At 40.4% G+C, this 23,477-nt stretch overlaps 1 protein-coding gene across 1 annotated transcript in view; it reads right to left on the bottom strand.

Annotated features, from left to right (window-relative positions):
* CNTN6 (contactin 6) overlaps positions 1-23,477 on the bottom strand; it is a 92,346-nt gene that overhangs the window by 49,194 nt on the left and 19,675 nt on the right. Inside the window, exons 3-5 of the mRNA XM_010297572.1 lie at positions 18,642-18,737; positions 9,123-9,326; positions 7,364-7,466 (exon numbers count right to left, since the gene is read on the bottom strand). Of these exons, the coding sequence (XP_010295874.1) occupies positions 7,364-7,466; positions 9,123-9,326; positions 18,642-18,737 (403 nt within the window). The remainder of the gene's footprint in view (positions 1-7,363; positions 7,467-9,122; positions 9,327-18,641; positions 18,738-23,477) is intronic.

Here is a 23,477-nt window from a genome sequence, read left to right as displayed (position 1 = left end):
GTTTCATGTTTTTGTAGCTTTCTATCATTTTCATTTATATTTGCATCAATGTATTCTATACAATAAAAAAAAAATAGTCAAGTGTGAAGGCAGCTATAAATACTTCTTGGATTTCTGGTAACATCACAAACCATACAAGCCTCACTTTTGCGATCTATTATGTCACCAAAACGCTTTGAAATATTAATAGTCCTGGATTTCACAGTTGCTTTCTGTTTCTGCAAACTAAAGCAAGCTGCTTTTTCTAAGCAGACAAGCAGCTACATTTTGAACAGCTTTTTGCAGAGGCTTTGGCTAAACCCTAACTTCTTTTCCATTGGAAGTAACATCAACAGCAAACACTTGGTACTGAACTTGAAAACCTAAATTTCATGGAAATTAGAAGTGCTCAATGCCTTTGCCTGCCAGTCCCCAAGGTCTCTGGCCTGTAGTGCTGACGTACAAAGTATTTAGTCCTTTTTAGCAGGGGCTATAACTGCTCACATCTTAAATTATTTAGGTGTCTGGTTCAAATCCTTGTTTACTGGCTAAAGAAATTAAGTTGCAAATACAGAATGGACCAGCTACTTAACACAGGTAAGTTTAGGCTTAATTTCTGCCTTTTGAGTCTGTGGCTCTGATGTTCTCAAGCTCACCCAAAGCCAAAAGAAGCAGGACCCAGGAGAAGTGTGAGTAGTCAGCAAGTTGCACAGATTGAGCGGCTGGGCAGGTGTTAACAGGGTAACTGCAAATGTAAAATCAATAGAAATATACTACGTACAGGAGGACTATGAGCAGCTAGACCACTCTAACATGCAATGCATAATAATCCCATAAATTTGCTTTGTTCTCCATTTAAGCTTGAGAGAGAGGATGGGTGCACTGGAAGTCTGTAAACGTTTTCCTCATGCTGGTGGGACTTCAGCTGGGCACGAGAGCCTCCGTGCTGCCTTTCCCCCCGTGGCACAACGCAGAACATCATAGTTCTGAGACCACAGATTTAAGAGAGAGGTATGCAAGAGCTATTTAAGCAGCGTAATAATTTCTCTAGCTGCCTTACATTTTCCACCATAACCAACCTCCCTGTGAAAATAGTTTGGAGCTACAAGAAATTTGCTCCAGATTTCGGTGTTAGTTCTGTATATATGGGCAACTCGTGTATATACATATCTGCACACAAGTTCTGACTCTTACATGACCCCTCCAGTGTAGCGGAACAATTTACTATGAATGAGGGAGACTGGGTCATGCCAGATGTCCTTAAGCTGTGAAAGAGCTGGAAAGAACAATTGGGATTTTTATTCTTCTATTTCCCATTTTCATTCAAGACCTATACAGTCGTTTAAATTCCAAATATTTTTGGACAACAGTAGTCATCATCACCACCTTTATTAATCGCCCTTCACTGCGAGACCAAAACCCACTTCAGATACAAACTTGTTTAATGTTATTCCTTCCTAGGAACTTTAAAAGGGCTTGTCTCTCTTAAATGCCCCAGTTGTTCTGTTGAAAGGTGCCGTCTCGTCCACAAATCTTGCATGACATTATTCATGCAGAATTTCCATGAAACGAGTTGCTTTTAGTTATTTAAAAGAAATGCGGCTCTAGTGCAGAACAGGTCTGTCCCACAATTGCCGCGCTCTGGTCGGGGAAACAGCCGGAGGTATTTTGCAGCCTTGCGGTATGTTGATACAGACTGTTGACGACACGAAGGAGAGCAGGGCTGGCTTTTAAAACGCTGTTGCATATTAAACAGCAGGCGAATAGCTACTTAGAACAGTGCACTGAATGCCAGAAGCATTTAACTACTTACTTTAAAGGCATCTCTTCTGGAATACTTTTTTTTTTTTTGGGGGAACAAAGAGCCTAAAGGGAACTAACAGCCATATGGGAGAGGAAAAACAAGTTAGGCGCGTTCATTCATGCTTTGCTACCTGAAAGTGCTTCACCTAAATATCTCTTATTCTGTTGGCCATTTGTTTTCCCTTAGCAGTGACTGCTCAGGAGCGAGGGGGAAGCCTGCGCTGACGCAGGGCTCTGTGGGAAAAGGGCCCTTCTGTTGACTTGCCAAGTCAAGTTTACCGAGGTTGGAGCCGTCCTGTTCCCCTTAGCCACGCCACGCACTTACGACAGCCTCGGGCATGGTTCAGGGCAAACTCGCCTCATTTTTGGCCAAACACGAGGGCGTTTGAAATGCGCTCCCCTCGGCCGTTATCCTGGCGGGACGACATCAAAACCTCAGGGTTTGGTTCTTCAACTGTGCTGTGTTTAAATGCAGAATCGCAATAAACACGTAACAGCGCTTTGCTCTCCTGGCAGGGAGCCTTGCGCCCGGTGGCCTGGCCTTACCGGCAGCGGCAAGTCCCTTGGCAGGACGGCAGCTCCTCACCGGAGCCATAGGTTAAAGGAGCAGGCTGCCGCGGATCCATGGCTCAGCTGTGTGCCGTCGTCCATAGGAAGGACCTTTATTATCACAGCAGCTTGAGAAAATGTGCATTTCTTCATTGCCTTCGCTGACACCTCATCGTCACAGGCTTTCCAGCACCTTCGGTCACTGTATTTTGCAGAAGGTGTCGTTTTTTTTTTTTTTTCTGGTTTCACCTTCTGCTGTTAGTTTACATTTTTATAACCGTATCTCTTAACAGCAACCATTACTACAGGCCATAGCATCTTTCAAGGTAAAAAAGACCCTGAACTTAAATTTACAATTTAATGAAATTCTTTTTGTAACAAATTATCCATTTTACAAGTTGATGCTTTAAGAAGTGAAACTGTCCTTTAGGTATAAGTAAGTGTATACAAAACCTAGTTTAACAATACAGCCTTGTGAATTTTTGTAGGATTATGTTACATAATCATGTTCTCTTGAAGGCCAGTGTCTGACATTGCTGCACAGACTAGTACCTTCCCGTGCAGATTTGAGGGAGTTCTGCAACTGGTGGGTCGTCTTTTTCATTTAGTCACTACCAATAAGCAGATTAAAATAGATACTGCTTGGGGCTAAAAAGTTCTGGAATATATGAAGAAACAATGACTACACTTATCAAATTTATTACACTTCATAACCAAAGTCTTGCTTTCACCTGAGTAAATAAGAAAACAGTGCATAAATATGAGAGTACCTTTGTACATAAATCTGTAGTTTATTTGAAACCTTCAGAGCCTCTAGGAGTAATTTAATTTATATTCTACCATACAGGCAACAGAATCACAAAACCATAAGTTACTAACTCAGAAAGAAAAGGCGATGGAAAATATTTTTTGGCTGGTGACAAGTCTTGTCACACTAAACATGAAATTAATTTGTCTGCAGCATTACAGCCCACACCAAGATAAGTTTCCACCTTTTTTGCAACAAAGAGTCAGCAGCCAGATGATGCATTGCATCTGTGCCTCATCTTTCGTCCTATGCTTCTGAGGACACTTCACAATAAAATTAAGTCTACAGCTTTGATAATGAAGACCGTGACTATTTAAACAAATGAGACAAAGCTGAGGTTTGAAAGCTGCTATCTTGTCTGCATCAACTGCTGACACAAGGAAGAATCAGGATCCAAGGGGCATAATAATTAAAGTACTCAGGCTTCTAATCATCCTGATGTATTACTTGGGAAACAGCAAAGCAGCAAAAAGTTTTCTGAAACCTGATATTGTGTCTCATTCTCCTGTAGTCACAAGCCACTCACCTTAACTATGTTAGAGAGGATCTTCCAGAGCTGCTTGCTCATCCCTTAAAGTACAAATCTTAAGGTATTAGCTCTATCAGGAATGCGAGCCGAAAATAACACGCTTCACTTGGTGGCAAAAGTCATTCATATTTATGATTTTACAGTCCCATAACTGATCTTTTTATAGCCTCCTACATGAACTCCTTGAGAATATACTAGAATAGCCACCTAATGAAGAAGTGAAGCCTGGTATTTTTATGTAAGTTCAGTAAAGATGGTTATTTGGAACCCCCTTGTAGCTGTGTGGTTATCTACTTATACTAACAGCCTCTAGAAAAACTCTTCCCTACGTACATTTACAGGAATATGTGGGCTCTTCCCATGAAAAATGAATATTCTGAGTTGAAAGAAATCCTGGTTTATATTATTCACATAAGCTCTTTACAACCTCAGCTGGCAAGGAACCATCTGCAGGGATTCTGAACAGATTATTTCCCTGTCTTTGAGATGAGAATGGAGAAAAATGTAAAACACAGACACAGCTTAATAAATGTGTGCAAGAGACATGGAAACTACTTTGCTTATTTTCTTTCCAGAAAGCATTCTTATTTGTGTAACAGAAAAAAGATATTTTGGAAGAAATCTGGAGAAAGAAGCACAGTAACTCAACTGAACACAACTCTTTCCATGGTACTCAATCCCCTCAAAGATATAGTGAACAATAATTCAGATGTATGGCATGATTAATATAGCTTGATCCAAAACATGACTTTTAATACCGGCATAGTATTAAACACTGTCAACATAATGAATATTAGTGCAGAACACAAAGCCTCACCTCTTCTATCAAATTGCCACAGGCTGCAGTATTTGAAACAGTCAAACTACTATTTCATATTTCAGTTTTCCCTCTTTTAGCAAATTAAATGTAAGGTGCTGGCCCAGCCAAGAGCTGGCCCAAGCACTTACGTTCAGTCGGGATCCACCCCTCCAAACCCTCTCCCCAGAAATCCATACTATATTTATTTTAAATTTATTTTATATTTATTATAAATCCTCCCTATATTTATTTTCCTCAAAACAAGCAAGGTTTTATGACTGGGCTAGAAGACCATTTGTGAGAGTGAGTCATGATATTTTCATATAAAATGCAAAAAGAAAGCTTTGCAAAAGAGACGTGGAATATACCTACCGCTGGGTGTCCCACAGCCTGGCTGAAGGAGTACTTAAGTTAGGCGGCTTTGAGTTTCCCCAGGTAAAAAGGCATCTTAAACTCAGCTATAAGTCTGGCCTCTGGTACTTGCATTTTAAACGCGGAAGTGTTTTTTGAGCCAGACCCAATAAATATGATTTGCTGTTCCACATAGAGGAGAGATGCTATTTCTCTAAATACCATAAAAGTACTTCCATTTAAGACTTTTGGAGGCCAAAGCCACAGCAGGGCGCCTATAATCTGCCTTAGATACGAAAGATTTCTGTTATTCATAGCGCACAGGTAGTAGCAGCTGACAGCATTGTCTGAACCAGCGGACTAACAGTGTGAATATAGAAAATTATGGATAATGGGAAAGCATTTCTGAAATCCAAGAGAGATAATAACCATTAGTGCTTGTGGCAGATCAGAGGTATAACTCAACAAATGTTGAGCTGAATTGATTTTAACATAAACAGACAATAGCGGGGGCTAGTGTTTTAGTGGAATTTAGGCATCTAAAGGTGCAGATGGCCACACTGCTGCATTTATATGTGCCTAACTACAATTGCAAACAGCTGGGGGTAGGAAACTTCGAGCTTTTGACAATACCACTAATCACCTTCATACCTTTAGAAATCTGCTCTTATCTAATAGGTTATGAGCATTTCACCTGCAATCTGCTTCTCCTGCTTTATTCGCATATAAATGCCAGCTCTGAAATAAAGCTTTTTCACAGATTGACATGTTAGTGAAAATGTGGTTCAAGGCTCTGTTCAGAAAGGCAAAAAACAGACTGAAAACAGTACAGTTCTGTATGAAACATCTAATCCATAAAAAAAAACTAGAGAGGAGAATTTCTCCATCAACACCGCTAAAGAGCCTTTACTCTCAAACACGTGCACTAGACTAGATACACATTAGCGGTACAAAATAAAAGAATTTGTGAAGAATGGATTTCTGCCCATGGATCACTGGTGTTTACACAGTATAAGTCCAGGAATGTGTGGCAGCACTGCTTGCAGCTGCAGCCCTATAGATGAAGAAAAAATATATATATTAAAGCTGCATTAACACTCTCAGCCATTCCATTTTCTAAGCACAGCGTAGAAGGTACTGTGCTCACTGAGGGATTTCATTATCTATATGTCCTTTCAGTCCACCTTTTTATTTCCCTCCTTAAGATGTTCTTAAAATGGCAAAGCCTGTGTGCCACGTTGACATGACCCACCTTTACCCCTTCAGTAAGAAGGCACTGTTTTGTACATATAATTTACTCTGTTTTTGAAATGCTTTTCTGCAGTCAATGTATCATTGTTAAATGCTTTCCATGCAACAGATGGAAATATGAAATGACAACTTGAAATGTAAAGCCTGCACTGACTCACACACAATTAAGGAAGTATTTAAAGAGAAGTAGCTTGACAGCGTTTGGAAAGGAAAATCAGCTTTAGCAGGAGTCTTCCAGTCTGGTACTTGTTTTGGGCCAAAAAAATGCATATGCCTTTGAATGTGGCTCTGTAGAAATATTCTTCATCCTTAAATAAAAATTAGCCCTAAGATTAGTTTATACAAAAATCTCATCTGAAAGGGAAGGCCATTTCCTGTCTTATTAACTTTTTATTTGCTTTATTTTTCTACTTCCCAGCGCAGGCTCCAGAGGAACATTTGATTAATTTCTGCTGTCTGCAAGTCAGGCTTTTAACCTCTGGGAAAGCTCTAAACACTTTAAGAGCTTACAAACTTAGAATGGATTGCCAAAGTGAACTTAAACTAAATAGAGGTCAACAATCTAAGGTTATTTTAGCTTTTCCAGGGAACACAGATGCTCACTGGAAAGACTAGTTTTCATAGACTGGTTACACTTATGCCGTTAACCATCTGCTTTTTGAATACAGAGCCCCCCTTGCTGTTTGAACGCACTACTAGTTCTGTAAATGAATACAACAGTGCAAGCAATCTAGGAAAAATATAGGCTACCACAAGCTTAACAAACTTGGAGATTTTTAGCAGGAAGGGCTACTGCTAGGGCTTCCCAAGGCTCCTCAGCATGGCTCTGGAGAAAAGGGTGCAGAGAGCCATGGGAATCTGCTAGATTCATTCTAGACAGCCTATGTGCTCTTGAAACACAGCCCGTTTCCCCAAGTTTCATTCTTAACAACGATGCCACACAGGAAAACATTCCTGTTTTGATGCATATCGGATGTGAATATACATGTATATTCACCAAATGCCGTAACCTGAAGTCAGGTCGTATCTTGGAGTTGAAACTACTCTCAAGGAATATAATCTTTGTTCCGCACCAACTTCTTAAAGCTGCAGCCAAGTGAGCTTCAGTTACAATTTTTTCTCATTTCCTTGGGAACACATTGCACAGAAACAATCAAACCAAGATAGGGTTAAAAACAGGTTTACAAATTCATGTTCTGACTAAAAAATCTACTGTGCAAATTAGAACGAACCATTGTTCCTCACGGTAGAACAGTGTTAGATCCCACATTTTAATAAAAGACAAAAATCTTACTTTCCAAGGGCAAAGCATTCCAGTTTAACAGACGAGCCCTCCGCCGCATATGTTGTTTCTGGAAAACGTACTTCAATCTTTGGTTCATACTCCCCCATCACACCTGTTGAACATCAAAACAGCTAGCACCCCAGTTGAGCCTCAGACCTGTCTAGTACAACAGAATCGCAGTGTAAAAGGAAGGATGGCATTAATAATGTCAGAGCCCTATGTTCCACCCGTGGCAATCAACACACAATGTCTATGGAGGAGACTGAGCCTGTTGGGTGAAACTCAACCCATGCTGAAAGTTTATGTGAAATCTGTACGTTCTACGCATTTGAGAGTTGAAGAGCATGACTTCATATACGTTCTACATGTGCAAATATGTTATGCGTTAAAGTTTTAGAGATAATTTAGGGTTCACGTCTCTTGTTAAGAGGTGTTAACAAGCAATGCATTTAACATTGGTCACTTCTCAGAACACTGCATCGATTTCACATGCTAGGGAATTACGGAATTCTGTGTCCAAAATACTTGTAAAACTCTTAAAACTTCTTCAAAACATCCAAATGTGAGCTCCAGACTTGAGAAAGGCTGATGTAATTAGATGTAATTATCACATTTGAAAATCTGGCTGAACATCTGATAAACCACAGATAACCCATTATCGGGTTAGGGCATTTAATTTTGCAGCAGGTTTGGGATCACTTTAGCAAACTAAACTTTTAGCTGCACTTCTGAAGTGTGCATGCATCATTCAATGTAACTCCCTGCAATAGTAATGATGAATAGGAATCAGATATTTTCCTACACGTAGTGCCTTTGCCCAGATCCCACACTGAAATTGAACCAATTCTTATTTTATATTTCACAGGGATCTGGCTAATATTACACATGCAATTTTCATCACGGACTGTTTAGGACCCAGCCCAGAGACCACCAACGTGAATGGGAGAAGGTAAAAAGAGACTGATGGAATGAGTCTTAGAAAAGGAATAAAGTAGAGCGATGAAAAGGAAGAAAATAGTCAGAAAAGATCTTAAGCATTTACACTCACAGTTTGTACCAAATTATCAACTTCTGAACTGTGGAACTATAATTTTGTTTTGGGTGATCTGATTATGTTAAAGCAGCACGGTCTCATAGTGGAAGTATTACTCTATAGTGCACAGCTGAGTTTTATTTATCCTAGAATCCTAACTCTGTGCAGACTTTTGTTACTGATTGCCACCGCTGCTTTGCAAGCAGTAAAAGTATATTGAAATTTAGGAGAGCAAACCTACAAAACAAACTTTGCGTAAAGATTCCCCAGGTATATATTTCTCACTGTGAACATTTAATTAGAAGGGATGCCAGAAAGGTATTTGTATATGTGCAGGTGAGTTTCTCACCTCTGACTCATTTTGAAACAGCTTTCTGGATTTGGTATTTGATCTATACCTGGATTATAAATTCAGAAAGCTTTGCCAGATTTAAACCTCAATACAGGCATCCATAAGATGAAAAATATTAACATACCATTTGACAGTCTCTTGCTATTTTTCAGTGCTACTGAGCACTGCGTTCTTTGCATGTGTTTATTTTATCACCCGTCCTGACAGTTCAAATCTCATTTCAGTCCAGCAGAAACTGTGGGATCGCGTCCCACCGCACAACTTTTTACCGGGAGTCGTTTACCTCCATGAGGACGTGTAGCGGTATCGGTTTCCGACGGCTGGAGACGGACCAGTTAGCATCGTGCCGCGTGTTTTTAGCCGAGCGTGCCCAGATAACTTACCATCGCCGCGGAGGGTGAGAGGAGTGGGTGGCCCCTGCGCGCTCTGCTCTGCTTTCGAGTTAGTTACAACACAGGTGTAGCTGCCCACGTCCGATGGCTCTACTTTGGCAATGTAGAGATTTCCCGTTTCTTGTGAAACAAAGCGGCGACTATCTTCCTGCACGTATAAGGTATTATTGTTGAAGATCCACGCGTAGGACAAGCCTAGAACACATCAGGTATGTATCATGCATCCTTTCCAGTATAATCTGCTTCCTGTTAGTGCTTAAGTGCAATATTGCCAGTTGGAAGAGCGAGTCGGTTACTGGGCAAACCACTGGGGATGCACAAATTAGCAAAGGCAAGGTAAGCATTTCTTTCATTTTAAACTCATTTCAAGCCACTTCAGAAGGTCACAAAAGTTTTTGTCCCCTGCTACTTTTCATTTTCCTGCTTAGCCTATTTTTAAGTAGGAATGGCAACACTGCAATGCCATGAGAAGGCTGGGTCAGAAAATAATTTCTATTTATCACACTTTCCCTCTGAACATCCGCAGAGGAAATTGCTGGTCGGTGTTACAGCTCCTTTCTTCACCCTGAATATGGAAAAATGAAACTGGTAACATGGAGCTTTATCATGAGATTCTCATGAAGGCGGGAGCTCAGCTGCACGCAAATATTTTGGAGATTATTTAGTATTTGATCCTATTGCACATTTTACCCTTCTCCTTATTTTCCATACTTACATCTGCTCCATGCTTCTTGTCCTATTCTGACTTCCCAACCCTCTTCTGCCACCTTTTTCCATACAGTGTATGACAATGAGTACCTTAACATATGGCTATAGTCTAGGCACCTTAAAGCTGATTTGACTAGTCCCCCCGGAAGGGCAGATCTCCATGTGAGCTTACCACCCAAGGACCCTGCTTTTCAGAAGGGCTTTTTGGCCAAGCCTTGTTGCACCGCCGCGGGTACGGCAGCGAGCGGGTCAGCGCTTACATCATGCTGCAGCGCGCCGACACCCGGGGTGCTGCGGCCACTCCGCATCGCTGCCGGCACCCAACAGCAGGAGCAGGACCGAAATTCTGTCTTTAATAAGACACAGTAAATCTGAAGTTTCAAAATCTACCAGTTTAGCTTCCCTCAATTAAATGTATAATTCATAAGCTAACACTGTTCTGCCAACAGCTTCATTTTTACACATTTCCCCCATCAACAATCCCATTTGAGAAAGATTATTTACGTTTCTCTCCCCTCGGTTACAACATAGGTACAGTATGGTAATAAGTCTGCAAACTCCAGTAGTTTTGTGGAGTTTTATGTTATCTTCTAACATTTTAGGACTCTCATTAGAAATGATGCATCTCCAGGGAGCAATCAATGACACTTTCTATACTTGCCTACATCCTGCAATAGGCTCTGTTTCACTACAGCTTAATGCTAAACTTTTTTCTCATGCATAGCAAACCTAGAAGATGAAACAATTCCTAAAATAGTGTAATACAACATTTTATACAACAATGTATGTACATTTGTGTACATATACACGTGCTTACACACAAGATAAAAGCACCATGTTCTCACATTTGCATGCCCGTGTACTTTTAGGTACCTGGTTAAAGCATCTATTTACAGAAGAAAATATGGAGATGGGCAGGTTTTTCCACAAGGAAGATCAGCCTGTAGGTAAATATAAATGACATAGCCATGACCTGATATGTCTTCCAGAGACATACTATATACAGACCGTGTTCCTCCAGGCACAAGGTTTGATGACTATAGTCTGGCTGGACAGAGAGACTGAAGTGCCTGCTGTGCACAAAACTAGTTTCAGTTAATTTTTTGGAAGTTCTCTAATCTGCAAGTTGGGGACTGCAAAGAAAATTATAAAGATTTGCAGGATAAACACTTTAATCTATGTTCAATTAAACTATGTTGTAAACTTGGGGTTTCTGTGGAAGAAATACCTTGGATCTGCAATCTCCTCAGGTTTCACAGGAACACCTGAGGGCTGGTGCCCTGATGTCCCTTTCGTGACAGCTGGAACCCTTGCTTTCCTCCTCACACATACCCGTGCAAAGGCACATACGGGTTCATGCACAATAAAACTGCCCTGAGAGGCTGAACCACTGATAGCTGGACACAGACTTTCATGAAAGGTTAGCGTATCTAATGATAAACTGGAGGTAGTTTAAAAAGAGAGATAAATAGGAAAAACGAGTTTGGAGGTTCCCTTCCCAAAGTCCAGTTCCGGTGCTGGCAGTCACAGGGCTGAAGAAGCACTGACCCACTCTAACAGGGCACCGCCGCAGCTGCTAAGAGACCAAATGGATGCTCTTGAAGGACCTTCGAACCATCTTATGGCATGCAATCAAAACACAGATTTCTGCTGTCGGACCTGGTGATGCAACTAAATATTCTGTGTAGAGTATACAAATACTGGTAAAACCTTATTAAAACCAACTTCATGCTACACAGACATTCTTTATGAGGTCAATCTGTGAATTTATCAGTAAAAGAGAACCAGTCCTTGTCTGTCCTGATTTCAGTTCTCAGGGGGTTCCAGCTGACTTTATATTCCAAAGTTTCTGTTACTCTCTCCCTGTTTGTACTCCACGAACGCCTTAGGGCCTCTTGATGAATTTTCCCATTAACTGGGAACAAGTGCAAGCCCCTCCTTTTCATATTTAAATCCTTTTTCCCTCCAGTATGAGGAATTGCTCTTCTAACTGTGGGTTCATCACCACCCATCTGCAGGCCACACTTGCCTAGAGCCTAATTCAGCGCCACTAAACTCTGTAGAAGCTCTAATTTTAATTTACTTCAATGGGAGTTGGACAAAATCTCAAGAGAAAGGAACCAAATTTTGGCAACGAAACTTTTCTCTCTTCTAAGACGTAATACCGGCAGTGTACTTCCTCACACAATATCTTTTCTTAAAAAGTTAAGCGACAACATCAACCGATGTAACAGGCTAGAAAAATCTAACATTGCATTATAAAAGAAGCTACTATTACTTAAACACTTCCATTTTGGGTCACTTTCAATAAATCAGATGTGGAGCAGACCCAATGAATGAGCAAAAGCAAGCAGTAAAAGGCCTATGCCATCACTCTTAGGGTTACACTCATTTGCATGACTAAATCAGTAGCTGGGAAGAGTCTGGTGAAAGCGATGCTGAACAGAAGGTTGTAGAGGCGTAGAAGGGATATTATAAAGAGATAGTAACCTGCTAATGAACTCTCGCTAAAATGGACTTGCAAATTGCTGCTGCTAGCTGCTTATGAAAGAACAAATAAAGTGACAATTATTTTTCACTTTATTTTTCTGTTTTCCTTTTAACCACAGGATTTCTGAAACCGATAGCAGATGGGATCACACACTTCAACATACCCATGACAGTCTCAGAGTTACTGAATTTCAGAGACTGCTATGAAAGGGCTTCAGCACAAAAAGTCTTACACAAGTCTTAGCTATTAGCAGCACCAAAGATTTTTGTGGGCTTTGTTTTTCTCCAATATTTCATTTTTTTCCCTTGTGCATAGACCTGTTTGGCTGTAACTTTCCCTCTGGAGTAACGATTTTTCACAATGATGTTGAAGAGGAACCAACATATCTCAAATAAAGGAACAGAGGATTTTCTGGGAGTAACGATTTTTCACAATGATGTTGAAGATGAACCAACGTATCTCAAATAAAGGAACAGAGGATTTTCTATACCGGACGAACTAGTCCAATTTTACTATTGCTCTTTTCATTATGGTTAATGTGTGAAGTTTCATAAAAATAAACATGCGAGGTAAAACTATGTAGTGAGGCAGAAGGGAGAGAAGTTGGGGAAGGGAGGCCTTCCAGCTGAAATATTCACAGGGTGCTGCTGTGTTTGGTGAGAAGCTTGGAGCAATTTCAGGCGAGTCCGTACTCAGTGTTGCTTTAGATATGGGCCAACAAGAGGAATTTGGTCCCAGATTGTTGTGGGGTTCCCCCTTCCCAGAAACGTTTGAAGGAAATGGCTTACAGTCAAAGTTGATCTTGTTCCAAAGACGGATAGAGAGAAACTATGATTTACCCCTAGGTTACAAAAAATTCTGCTAACTTGTGGAGTTTTAAACCCAGAGGAGTCCCTCCAGTATCTGGCCCTACAAATAATGACAATATAAAATTCGGGGCACTGTGAATGTTTCAGTGTTTACTTCACAAAAACTAATAAAAAATATTATTCATATAATTTCTACCCTCAAATTCCTAATTTAACACCTATGTGCCAAGGTGTTTCCTAAGACAAGCTCTGAAAACTTTAATCACCTTCAGGTAATTAACTTTTTTTAATTCTGTCTAGCTCTGGCATGAGACATATCACAGTACAGCTCCTTTCCACATGTACAGCTGATTGGTCTGAGCCCACATTAGTGCAGTTGGGCACTGAACACTGGAAAATGGTGTTTGCTCTCAAAAGACAGCGATCCCAGTGCCGTTCCTGACTGTGAGAAGACGCTCTGGAGAGCACAAAACCGCCTTCGCTTCAGCGGGGCTGCGCGTCAGCGGAGGGGTGATTACAGCCACGTAGACTTGGGTTTGCATCTGCCAGAGCACCGGAGCAGCGCCGCACCCGGGGTGCGCTTGGGTTGCCTTGACCCAGGGCGGGTGACCCCCGGCTGCCAGTCTCCCTCCTCATCCCAGAGGCCCCCCAAAGCGGGTTAACTGCCCCAAGTTAAGCCTGAGCTCGGCCAGGCAGGAGCCTGTGCCTGCCGGCTGCGAGCACTGTTCCTTCAGAGCAGCGCTGGGAAAGAAGAGCAGCAGCTGATAATCACTCCTGATATACTAGTCTAGAGAATATAACGTTTCAGGGCCGTCCTCAGCCCGAGCAAATTCAAATCGATATTGCTCATTCTGCAGGAGAACGGCTACAGGCTGTCTCGGGGAAGGGACTCTCTCTCTCCTGCTAGAGCTGGCAGGAACGGATTAAAGATTCATAGGAGCACTGAGAAATAGGAGCAGAGAGAAAGGGACTCTAAACCCGTGACTAAGGCACTCCGCTTTATACAGGCAGAGATGCTTCAAACCGTCACTTTAGGATTATGCATTTTATAAAAGTCTGTTTAATACAAAATGCAGAAACAACCTGAGGCAGAAGTCAAAGACCGGCACGGCTCACCCCATTCATCCTCTCCACGCACCCAGTTCCTACACCCCGCTTTCACGTGCGCCGCCGTCCCCACCCTGCTGCTGGCTGAGAATTGGGCATATTCCCCTACTAAGCAGGTCCACAGGGCTCCTACTTCCTTGAGAACGTTTTAATTTTTGAACATAGCCTTGGTGTAGTAATGTCAGCATCGTGAAAAGCCCACAGACTCAGCAGCCCAGCTTCAGACCCCGGCAGCTTACGCACAAGTAAATGCAAATGCATGAGTGATCCTGCTGCTCCTAACAAGATTAGGAACTTCCTTAAAGCTCTGCAGGGAGTCAGCCTGAAGGAAACAGGCCTTATATGAGACTTTGCTTCAAAAAAAAAAAAAATTAGTAACAGCCCACCCAACAGTCTTGTGTCAAGTATTACCATTCACGCAGCAGCCCCTTAATCGTAGTCAGGTCAAGCTCACCCGTAGCTACAGAATTGAAGGCTTCTTCAAGCTTCCTTCTTCCTCCCTACATGTTCTTCTCTATCTCCAAGCTCTACATAAAGCACTGTTTCTTGAAAATAAAATAATACTATGTGTTGATTAGATAGGGTGAAAAAACAGCTGACCTAAAGATAAAGAATCTAAACTAGAGAAGAGCCCAGCACAGAGAGGGAGGTGCAGCTTACCCCCCCAGCCCTGCACCCCAGAGCCTCGCTGACGAGCAAGGGGAGGCAGATGCTGAACTTCGTAAGGTGTGTTAATGAGCCTCATAAATAACAACAGCTGGGGCTGGAGAGTGGCCAGTGCGTAATGAGGAGGGGCTGGATGGGGAAAGGGAGGGTTTGGGTTAGGTCAGGTAATGTAGGGCAGTTTTGCTCTTTCTTTCACAAAGCTAATTAGAGGCTATGTTTTTTTGTTCATTAACTGTAGTAAATGTGGATGTTTTGCTTGATTCAAGATATAAACTATGCCTTTAAAAAGTGGGGTTTTTTTCATGCTTATGTTTGTTCAGAGTAACATAGAGTAGGCTTTCCTTTGGTGTTAAATTTTTTAGTATGGTTTTAACACAGTTCTGCGAGGTTTTTGTTCTTAGAGTTAGTTTAAGGTCGAAAGTTCATGTGAAAGCTTTTGAAGAAACTATTCTGTATTTTTTTCTTTGTTATGACATAATTGCCTAATATGTTCTCTATCTCCTGTTATAGTGAAATCACATATTGCTCTTGTACAAGCAAAAACAGGTTATCAGTGCAGTCTCAGTTAAAGAAGCACGTATACAGAAAAGCAGTAGCACAGCCGTTCTTGGCAACTATATCAGAAAACTAAGTTTGGCTAAACTTAAGCTTTAAGTAAATTATATTTAAATATTTTTGAATGTGGAAAAGTACTTACAACATATAATACCAGCTGAGAGAACTTGCTTTCCTGTGACCCTAACAGAATGTTTAACTTCAGACTGTTTGTGGGATAGGGCTGGATAAGCTTGGTAGTGTGTTGGTTTCTGTAGTGAGAAGTAGAAAGAATTGAAACATTTCTTTAGATACCATAGATGGTAGAAATATTTCTTGAGCTCTCATTCTATCCACCTATTCCTACTTTTGATGTTATATAGGAAGAAACTTCAATTAATAAAAACTCCTTGCTTGCTTAGGTTCTTGCCCTTCTGTCTCTCCTTCTATTGTTAGGAGCAGCAGATACAGACTTTCTAAGTTAGCAGGAAGGCGGGAGGCTTTACCTAGTGCATCATATTCCAAAATGACTATATTAATGACAGCTGCTTCAAACAACGGCTGTACAGAGGTTTTCTGTCTTCCTTCAAGTCAAAGGAAAAGAAAGCTAGTAACCATCAGCCCCGTGTTCCTCTGCCCCCGATGCAACGTACGGGTAGGGCCAGGTCTAAGTGACTCATCCTGGGGAAGGAGGCAGCTGGTCTGTAGGAAGGAGTCCCTGAAGGGCTGTAGCCGTCTGCTCTGGCTCCCTTGGGTGTCTTTTCAATGACATGGGTAACTTCTTTGCAAGAGCATAGTCAGTGTTTTCTACCCAAAATTAACTTCGGTTTCCTTGTAAATGCTCGTACTAGCAAAAAGTCTGTGTTGGTTATAGGCTGTATCTGTTAAGTTGCACAGGCAATTCTAAAAGCAATCTTGCTTCCTAGTGTATAGGACACATTATACAGCTTGTATTGTATAACTCATGTTAATATTATAGGAAAGGCAACTCTTTTCCTGCTGGTATGGTATATCTTCCAAAGTCCTCAATATTTGATTCCTGGTACATTTAAAGTACTGTACAGAACACTTGCAATGGAAGCTGTATGCAAGGCCAGTAATCCTTTCTCCCGTAGGTATTGTGGGTCCGAGGCAATGGTTTTAATTAAAAAACAAAACAGTCCTTTTCAATAAAAACATCTTCCTAAGCATCCTGAGATAGTGTAGAATTTATGATAGCTCGCACCATGTACTTCATCCCCCATCATGGCATATAATTTTGGATCACAAATATAGTGTTTATGGATGATAAAATAACTCAGTTTCTGTTCTCTAGAGACTTGTTAGATACTTTCAGATAATGTATTTTTCAGGCCTACTGGTCAACAGCTCACGTCTCCAGCTTAAGAAACACTGTGGCAAAAGCTTTGTTCATGGATACCATTTTGTCAGTTCAATTAATCTGGGGTGAACGCACTTGTTAATTATTTACTTGTTCTGAATGTTTTCTTCTGCTCATTCCTATTTGTCAAATAATAATAATTTTACCCTATAGCAAGAGGAAAATATATAGCCTACTGACTCAAGGATGGATGCGTTGCCTTTCTGTCTGCCCCATTGATACATTTCAGGAACCCTTTCAAACCTTTTCTGCCCTTAAGGACCAGGTTTCACTTCATTTCCTTGATTGTATACTCCTTTCATATGGCTGCAAACACTAAGCGAGCTGACATTTCCTCTCTGTTCAAGACTTGCGGGCTTTAAATTGATTGATGGGTTTCTCTACATCTCTAATATACTGCATCCTCTTTACAGATCACTATTTACCCTCTCATGGGAATTTGTCTTATAACTCTGTTTCTTTAAGAAGAATTGAGGAAACATTGCTGAGAGCAGGACGTTGGCTCTAGCACAGAGAAAACTGCAGCGGCTGTGGATGCGTGGTCACTCCTGCTGAGAGCAGGACATGAGTCATCTAAAGCCCTCCGGTTCTTTCAGTCCAGAACAAGACAGGTTGGTATCTATGTTGTTGATATTTCCCCTTTTTGATACACATTTGCTTTTGCAGGGTAAAATTTCCAATCTTCAGCTAGTTATGTCAGGAAACCATAGTTCTTACTCCAGACTTCAAAAGATCTGAAGCAGCTTTGATCTGGGTTCTAACACCCCTGGAGGAGATTTGTGAATGTATATGGCTCAAAACTTGCTAGAGTCAATGTTGGGGGGGGAAATAAATATCAAAAGATCACTCAAGAGCTTCTAACTTATGATAGGTACAAAAACTGTTAAAAAAAAAATAACAGCAGCAGTGTACATACATGTTCAAGCCTTTGTATTGCTCTGTAAATGCTGATGTTGGAGATGGTAATACACCTGTAAAAGGGAGGAAAAGGAAAATTGTGCCCCGTGCTTAGGGGTGTCTTAGATGAAACATTATGCTAAAAGCATTACTAGTTCATTGCTTGTCACCTGGACTTTACCTTGTCCAGAAAGGAAGACCTTAAAAACAGCCTTATGTTTAAGAAGCAGTAGTAGGCAATGGCAACAGACACAAGGCATCCCCACAATTCCCCAGCAAAATCCCTTCCATTCTGTACCTGAAGCATCAAAAATTATTAAGCAGCCTGATCTAGTCAGACCTTCTTTGATCAGGAAGTTTACTTCTCCAAAAGTCCCTTCCAATCTAGATTTTTGTATGATTTTTATGATTATTAAGAAGGAATCAGGGATTCAAGAACAGAAGACAAATTTTCATGACAAATTTAACATGTAAAATGCAGTATTCAAATTATAGCATTGAAGTAGCAAGAACTAAAAGGCAAAACAGTCATTCCACTCAGACCTGACATGATTTTAAGGCAGAAAGAATTGCTGTAGGTTGCTCCTCTGCCATTCCATGTGAGTGAAGGAGCTGACATAACCAGTCATGTCAGGAGATAGTCTTTTAGGCCTTCATGCTTTCCTTTGCTTGTGTCACACCCAAAGAGCGATGATGTGCTGTAGTCCCTCAAGTAACCATAAAATAATAAAAAAGGGCCCCTAAGAAGTGCAAACTCCAGTGTCCTTTAAAGAAATGTACTCCAAATTTGTTGTAAGCCCATACGCTTCATGCACAAATAAATTCCAGTGCTAACTGGGTAGGGATCTGCACAGACTACTCCTGAGCTATAGCAGTCAATGTTCGGGCTGCGCACAACGTAGGACTATTCATCATACCTCCGTAATGTGGTGGAGGACCACAGAGCAGAACCACTCCTTGTCCTTCTCTGACTGACACCGTGCTTCTTGTTTTCATTTCAAAATTTTCAAGATCTTGAGAGAGAAGGAGAAAACAAGACCCAGTTATTATCTGTCAGATTGATACCTAGCTGCACCCCAAGCCATGCAATGCTTATGTAACTCCAGAACACACCCATGTATTCAATGTCATAATAGAATCTCAGTATGTGAATGGCCACACTGTATGGAAAAATAGCTTTTCCAACCTACTATCTAGTCTTTTGGCAATGATGAAATACCGGTTCATAAAGCAGCTATACTCTAACCCTGTGAGTTTGCATTTACAATTCCTAGTTGCAAAGCTGGTGTACTATTCCATTATTACCTCTAGCATAATTCTTTGGAACTTATTATACTCTTAATTTAGATGAGTAGAAAAAAAGCATTTTGAGTTGTTTCCTTTTCTATAGAAACGAAACACAGGTGTGCGCTTCTATACATACAAATGGTAATTAAACATCATAAGGACTCCCACAGTGTGTGTTTAAATGGTGATAAAAGTATGTTGTGTTCTTAATGAGTCTGTTCTGTCCTAAAGATGGCTGCAGTACGTAGGTATGTTTTAATTGACTCGAACAAACTTTATCACTGGTTTTAAAGGGAAGAAAGAGGATATTTTCAGTAGGAAATCATGTGATGGTTTGGGGAAATCTCCTGTATAAACATGACCATACCTATCTCCTGTAGGTGATTTTTATGGCTTTTTTTTTTTTTTTTACTGAATTTAACATCACACTCAATCTCTTCTGCTTTCTTGCATTTCACTAAGATGTGGAAGTATTTTTATCAACCTCATTCCCTTTAAATAATAATTCAGTTACAAAATCTGACACAGTAGTTGTACTTTAAAAACTGATTATTTACTTTTTGATTCACTTCTCATCCTAATGAGAAGACTTACTATTTTTGTCAGAGTATGTTGGGAATTGATTGTTTGAAATACATTCAAAATATGTTTTCACATAATAAATAGTATCAGCTTCCTCTTAAAAATCTTTATTCCATCGTGTCGTATACTGCTTCCTTAAGCTTATTTTGCTGCAGATTCTTGTTTCGAACAATTGTTCCATTTTTCATCAGTTGAACAACCACCTGATCCAGAGTTCAATAGAGAGAAACAGTTCTCGTTGGTCAAAGCAATAATGATTACTACCTGTACAGGCTCAGCTCTTTATGTCAATATATCAATTTTCTCCCCCTTAGTTGAACTTTACACAGTTAATTTTTCTTTTCCTCCTCTTCATCTCCTGTATATTGGTCTCCTATGAAGATATTGTCTACTCAGAGGTGACTGAATTGAATTAGGCAGCCGTAGCACCTCCTTGCGCTGCCATAGCCACAATAGATGGTACCTGTCAATATACTGGGGAAGTGTTTTAAACTGTGATGTTCTTTTAATTGCCTGCTGGCTAGATCTCTGTCTTGCAGTTTGGAGAGTCTGGAGGAACAACAAAAGACAAGAAAGGCCAAAAAAAATCCCAGAAAAAAGAATATTTACTTAGTTGTATTCCATCCTGTAATACTACTTGGAAAAGAAAACTGTGGATGGATGTAATATGACCAACTGGAGTTTGGATTCATACTTAGAAGGTACTTACTGGTCCAATCTCTGAATGTTTGTTTGTTTATTTACCTGTTCTGAAAGTTCGGTATGAGAAATTTTATCAGCTTTCTCCTTTTTCTTTTCTTTCCTGCGGGTTAAGCATTTTCTGAGAAGACCAGGACAAAATATTTGTGTGGAAAAACTGGCCCCTGTGTCAACTGTCAAGACATTAGATGGGGATTTGCTTGGGTTGGCTGCCCTGAGGCTTGTGTGCTCTGGAAGAAGGGGCCAGCTTTGTACGGAGGAAAAAAAAAAAAGGACCCTCAAATTTTTCTATTTACTATGTAAAACAGAAAAAAGATTGGAAAGGTGCAAAACATTCAGATCTTTCAGGATTCAGGCACCAGCAACAAAAATGGTCACATTTCCCTTTCCTATCACTTTCCTTCAGCTGCTAATACAATGCAGATTACGCGGTTTCTACATAAAAAATTGGAGTTTAAAAAAAATCCAACTCTTGGGCTGTATGGAAAATATATGAGGCGTAACTAGTGGGTTTTGTAGCTTTCCACTATGGTAAATCAGATCTATTTTTTTGCTGAGAACAAAATTTCACTTGTTATGAGACACCTGAGAAAGGAGGGGAAAGAAAATAGTAGTGCAGTGCAGCAGTAGCAAAAGGTTTTCATGACAATTCAGAATTAACTATGTAATACTTTACTCTGAAATTGGAATAGATTTCGGAAAGTAATAAGTTGCTAGTGGCAATTCTTAGTTTAATGACATGATATGTCATGGTATCATTTTTACTCCGATTTTAGAAACTGGATCACCTGTCTGTGTTTCTCCATTAAAATCATGACAAGTATCCCTGATTTAAATATCAAGGAAGCAGTAGAACTAGATCTTTTATGGGACTCTCGATTTTATAATTAGCAGGACTACTTTTGATTATATGGGGGAAGGGGAGGGAGTTGACTTTGCCTTTTTAATCTACATTTTTCAACCTTAAATTGAGTATCAAAATCTGTATGCAAGAGTCCAAGCTCTTTCATAGCAGGGTTATAGTTATACAAAGCAGCTCAGTTTTTCCCAGTGCTGGAGAGAAGATTTTCATCCCATTAAGCTTACTAGTGAATCATAGGGATAAAAAAATAGATATGGAGGCACATAAATGGTCATTTAATGTATTCCTCTGGCCCATGACAGGTACAAGTATGCTATGTCCTTCCTAATAGATGTTTATTTAACCCATTTTTAGAGACTCTAGGGACAGACATTTTCTTTAGACAATCCATTCCAGTGTTTGAATCAGAGGTCATCAGACTGCATCTTTCTGAAACCCCCACACCCCAAAATTTAGTAGTCCTAAACAGCAATTGAATTTTCTTCTCTATCTGAAGTGGATTTTGATAGATAATTGTACAAAATAAATGTATTCAGTGTCTCTCTCGGTAATAAAGAATCATTGGATATTAAAAAAAATCTCCGAAAAAGCAAAACAAAGCAAAATGAGTAAAAGTAACTCATTAGGGGAGTCAGTCTTACTTCTGTCGTCATCTTTATTGGACCCTTTCTCCAGGCAGGCAGCATCTCCTATGAAATATTATGACACCTCATTCAGATGGGATTCAATAACGTGTTATAAAATTGTCTATCTTTGTTATGTAGCCCGGGGTGATAAACAGAGGAATGAGGTGGACCATCAGAAAGAATGCTTCTTTTTGCTGGAAGCAGTCTTTTTGCCCAAAAGTTTTTTGCATCTATATTTCCCCCTGTGGGGTTGTGTGTATTTTCCATGATTAATTGTAATCTAAACTGTGTTAAAGATGTATATATTGAAAAAAAAAAAACGAAGTTGAGTATAAATGCAGATATTCTACTTTGCTTTTGTTATTCTGAAAATCTGGCAGCTTCTCAAAACCACTTCTCTTTGCCCCGAGCAGGCGTTTACACCAGCAGAGCACAATCACTGCATTCTCCCAGTTACTGTTACCTAGCATAGCTTTATAACATAATATGACATAATCTAATAAAGCATAATGTTGCTTGTCAGAAAAAGTACCAAATAAGATCGCTGAGATCAGGTGTTTGGCTCACATTTAGATTGCTAATATGCGTTTAGGAATAGTACAACTATTTAGCAGATGGTATATTTGCTAACTTCAGTGTTTCTGCAGAGATCTATAAATAAATTACCACCTAGTTCCTACATAATTCCTTCCATCCTTTGTCTGTATTTATCTCACTTTACGAACGAGTTCCCTCATGCTGCATTGCTCTCTCAGCTGTGAGTTTTAACAAAAAAAGGGCTTTTTACCAGCACCGTGCATGTTGGCAGATTGCTATTGGTATAGCACAATTAATCAGTTGGATGTGATAATGAGGTCATGTAGGCTAAGCAAAATGTTCAGGTGAACAAGTGATTCTTCATAGTGAAGAGTGGAAATATATGGACTCAGCTGCGTGCGGCGAGAAGTCATCATCCTCGGCTGGGAACATTTGCAGACCTAAGCAAGAATGTGCTCAGAACAAACAAAACATATGGCATTTTGTGAAAACCGAATTAGAGAACGGCAGGGCGTTCTCTGACGTAAGTGGGAATGCGTGAGGTGAAGGAGGCCTCCAGCTCTGTACCAGGAATGGGGAGAAGGAATGGGTCAGAGCTTTTTTATTCAGTCAATAGTACCCCGCTGGCGTCAAGGAAATGATGCTGATTTACGGCAGAAAAGGATATGGCCTCAAGCCTTCAGTGTAGTTATTCAACGACAATAAAAAGAAAGGGTGGGCAGAATATCGGTTTGGGATGAGGATGGCCACCGGCGCCGGGAATTGAGCACAGAGCAGCCGCTGAGAGAAGGCGGGCGAGACGTTACTTGAAGTGACGATCTGTGGAGATAGTAACCACTATAACTGGTGTGCACAAATACTTCCCGCTTAAGTACTTGTGTTAATTAATAGGCTAATTAATAGGTTCAGCCACGCTCCTTTTTCTTCAGTGTTTTAAAGCGCAGCACTGGCATAATTGCTGATGGTATCATGAATATAAATATTCTAATTTCCCCACCACTGTTACCCACACATCTGTTTTTGGTGTTTCGTTGTGTTCTTTTTTTTTTTTTTTTTTAAATAGGAAACTGCCTTAAAAGTGTTAGAATGGTAGGTTTAACTTGCACGACAGAATGTGTGAAGACATGGTCAGTTTTCCTGGGGTTAGGGAACTATTTAAA

Source organism: Phaethon lepturus, unplaced genomic scaffold (assembly GCF_000687285.1).
Source record: "Phaethon lepturus isolate BGI_N335 unplaced genomic scaffold, ASM68728v1 scaffold22, whole genome shotgun sequence".
NCBI classification, from domain to species: domain Eukaryota; kingdom Metazoa; phylum Chordata; class Aves; order Phaethontiformes; family Phaethontidae; genus Phaethon; species Phaethon lepturus.
Note: the sequence above shows the minus strand (reverse complement) of the source record. Positions and strands in the feature narration are given on the sequence as shown.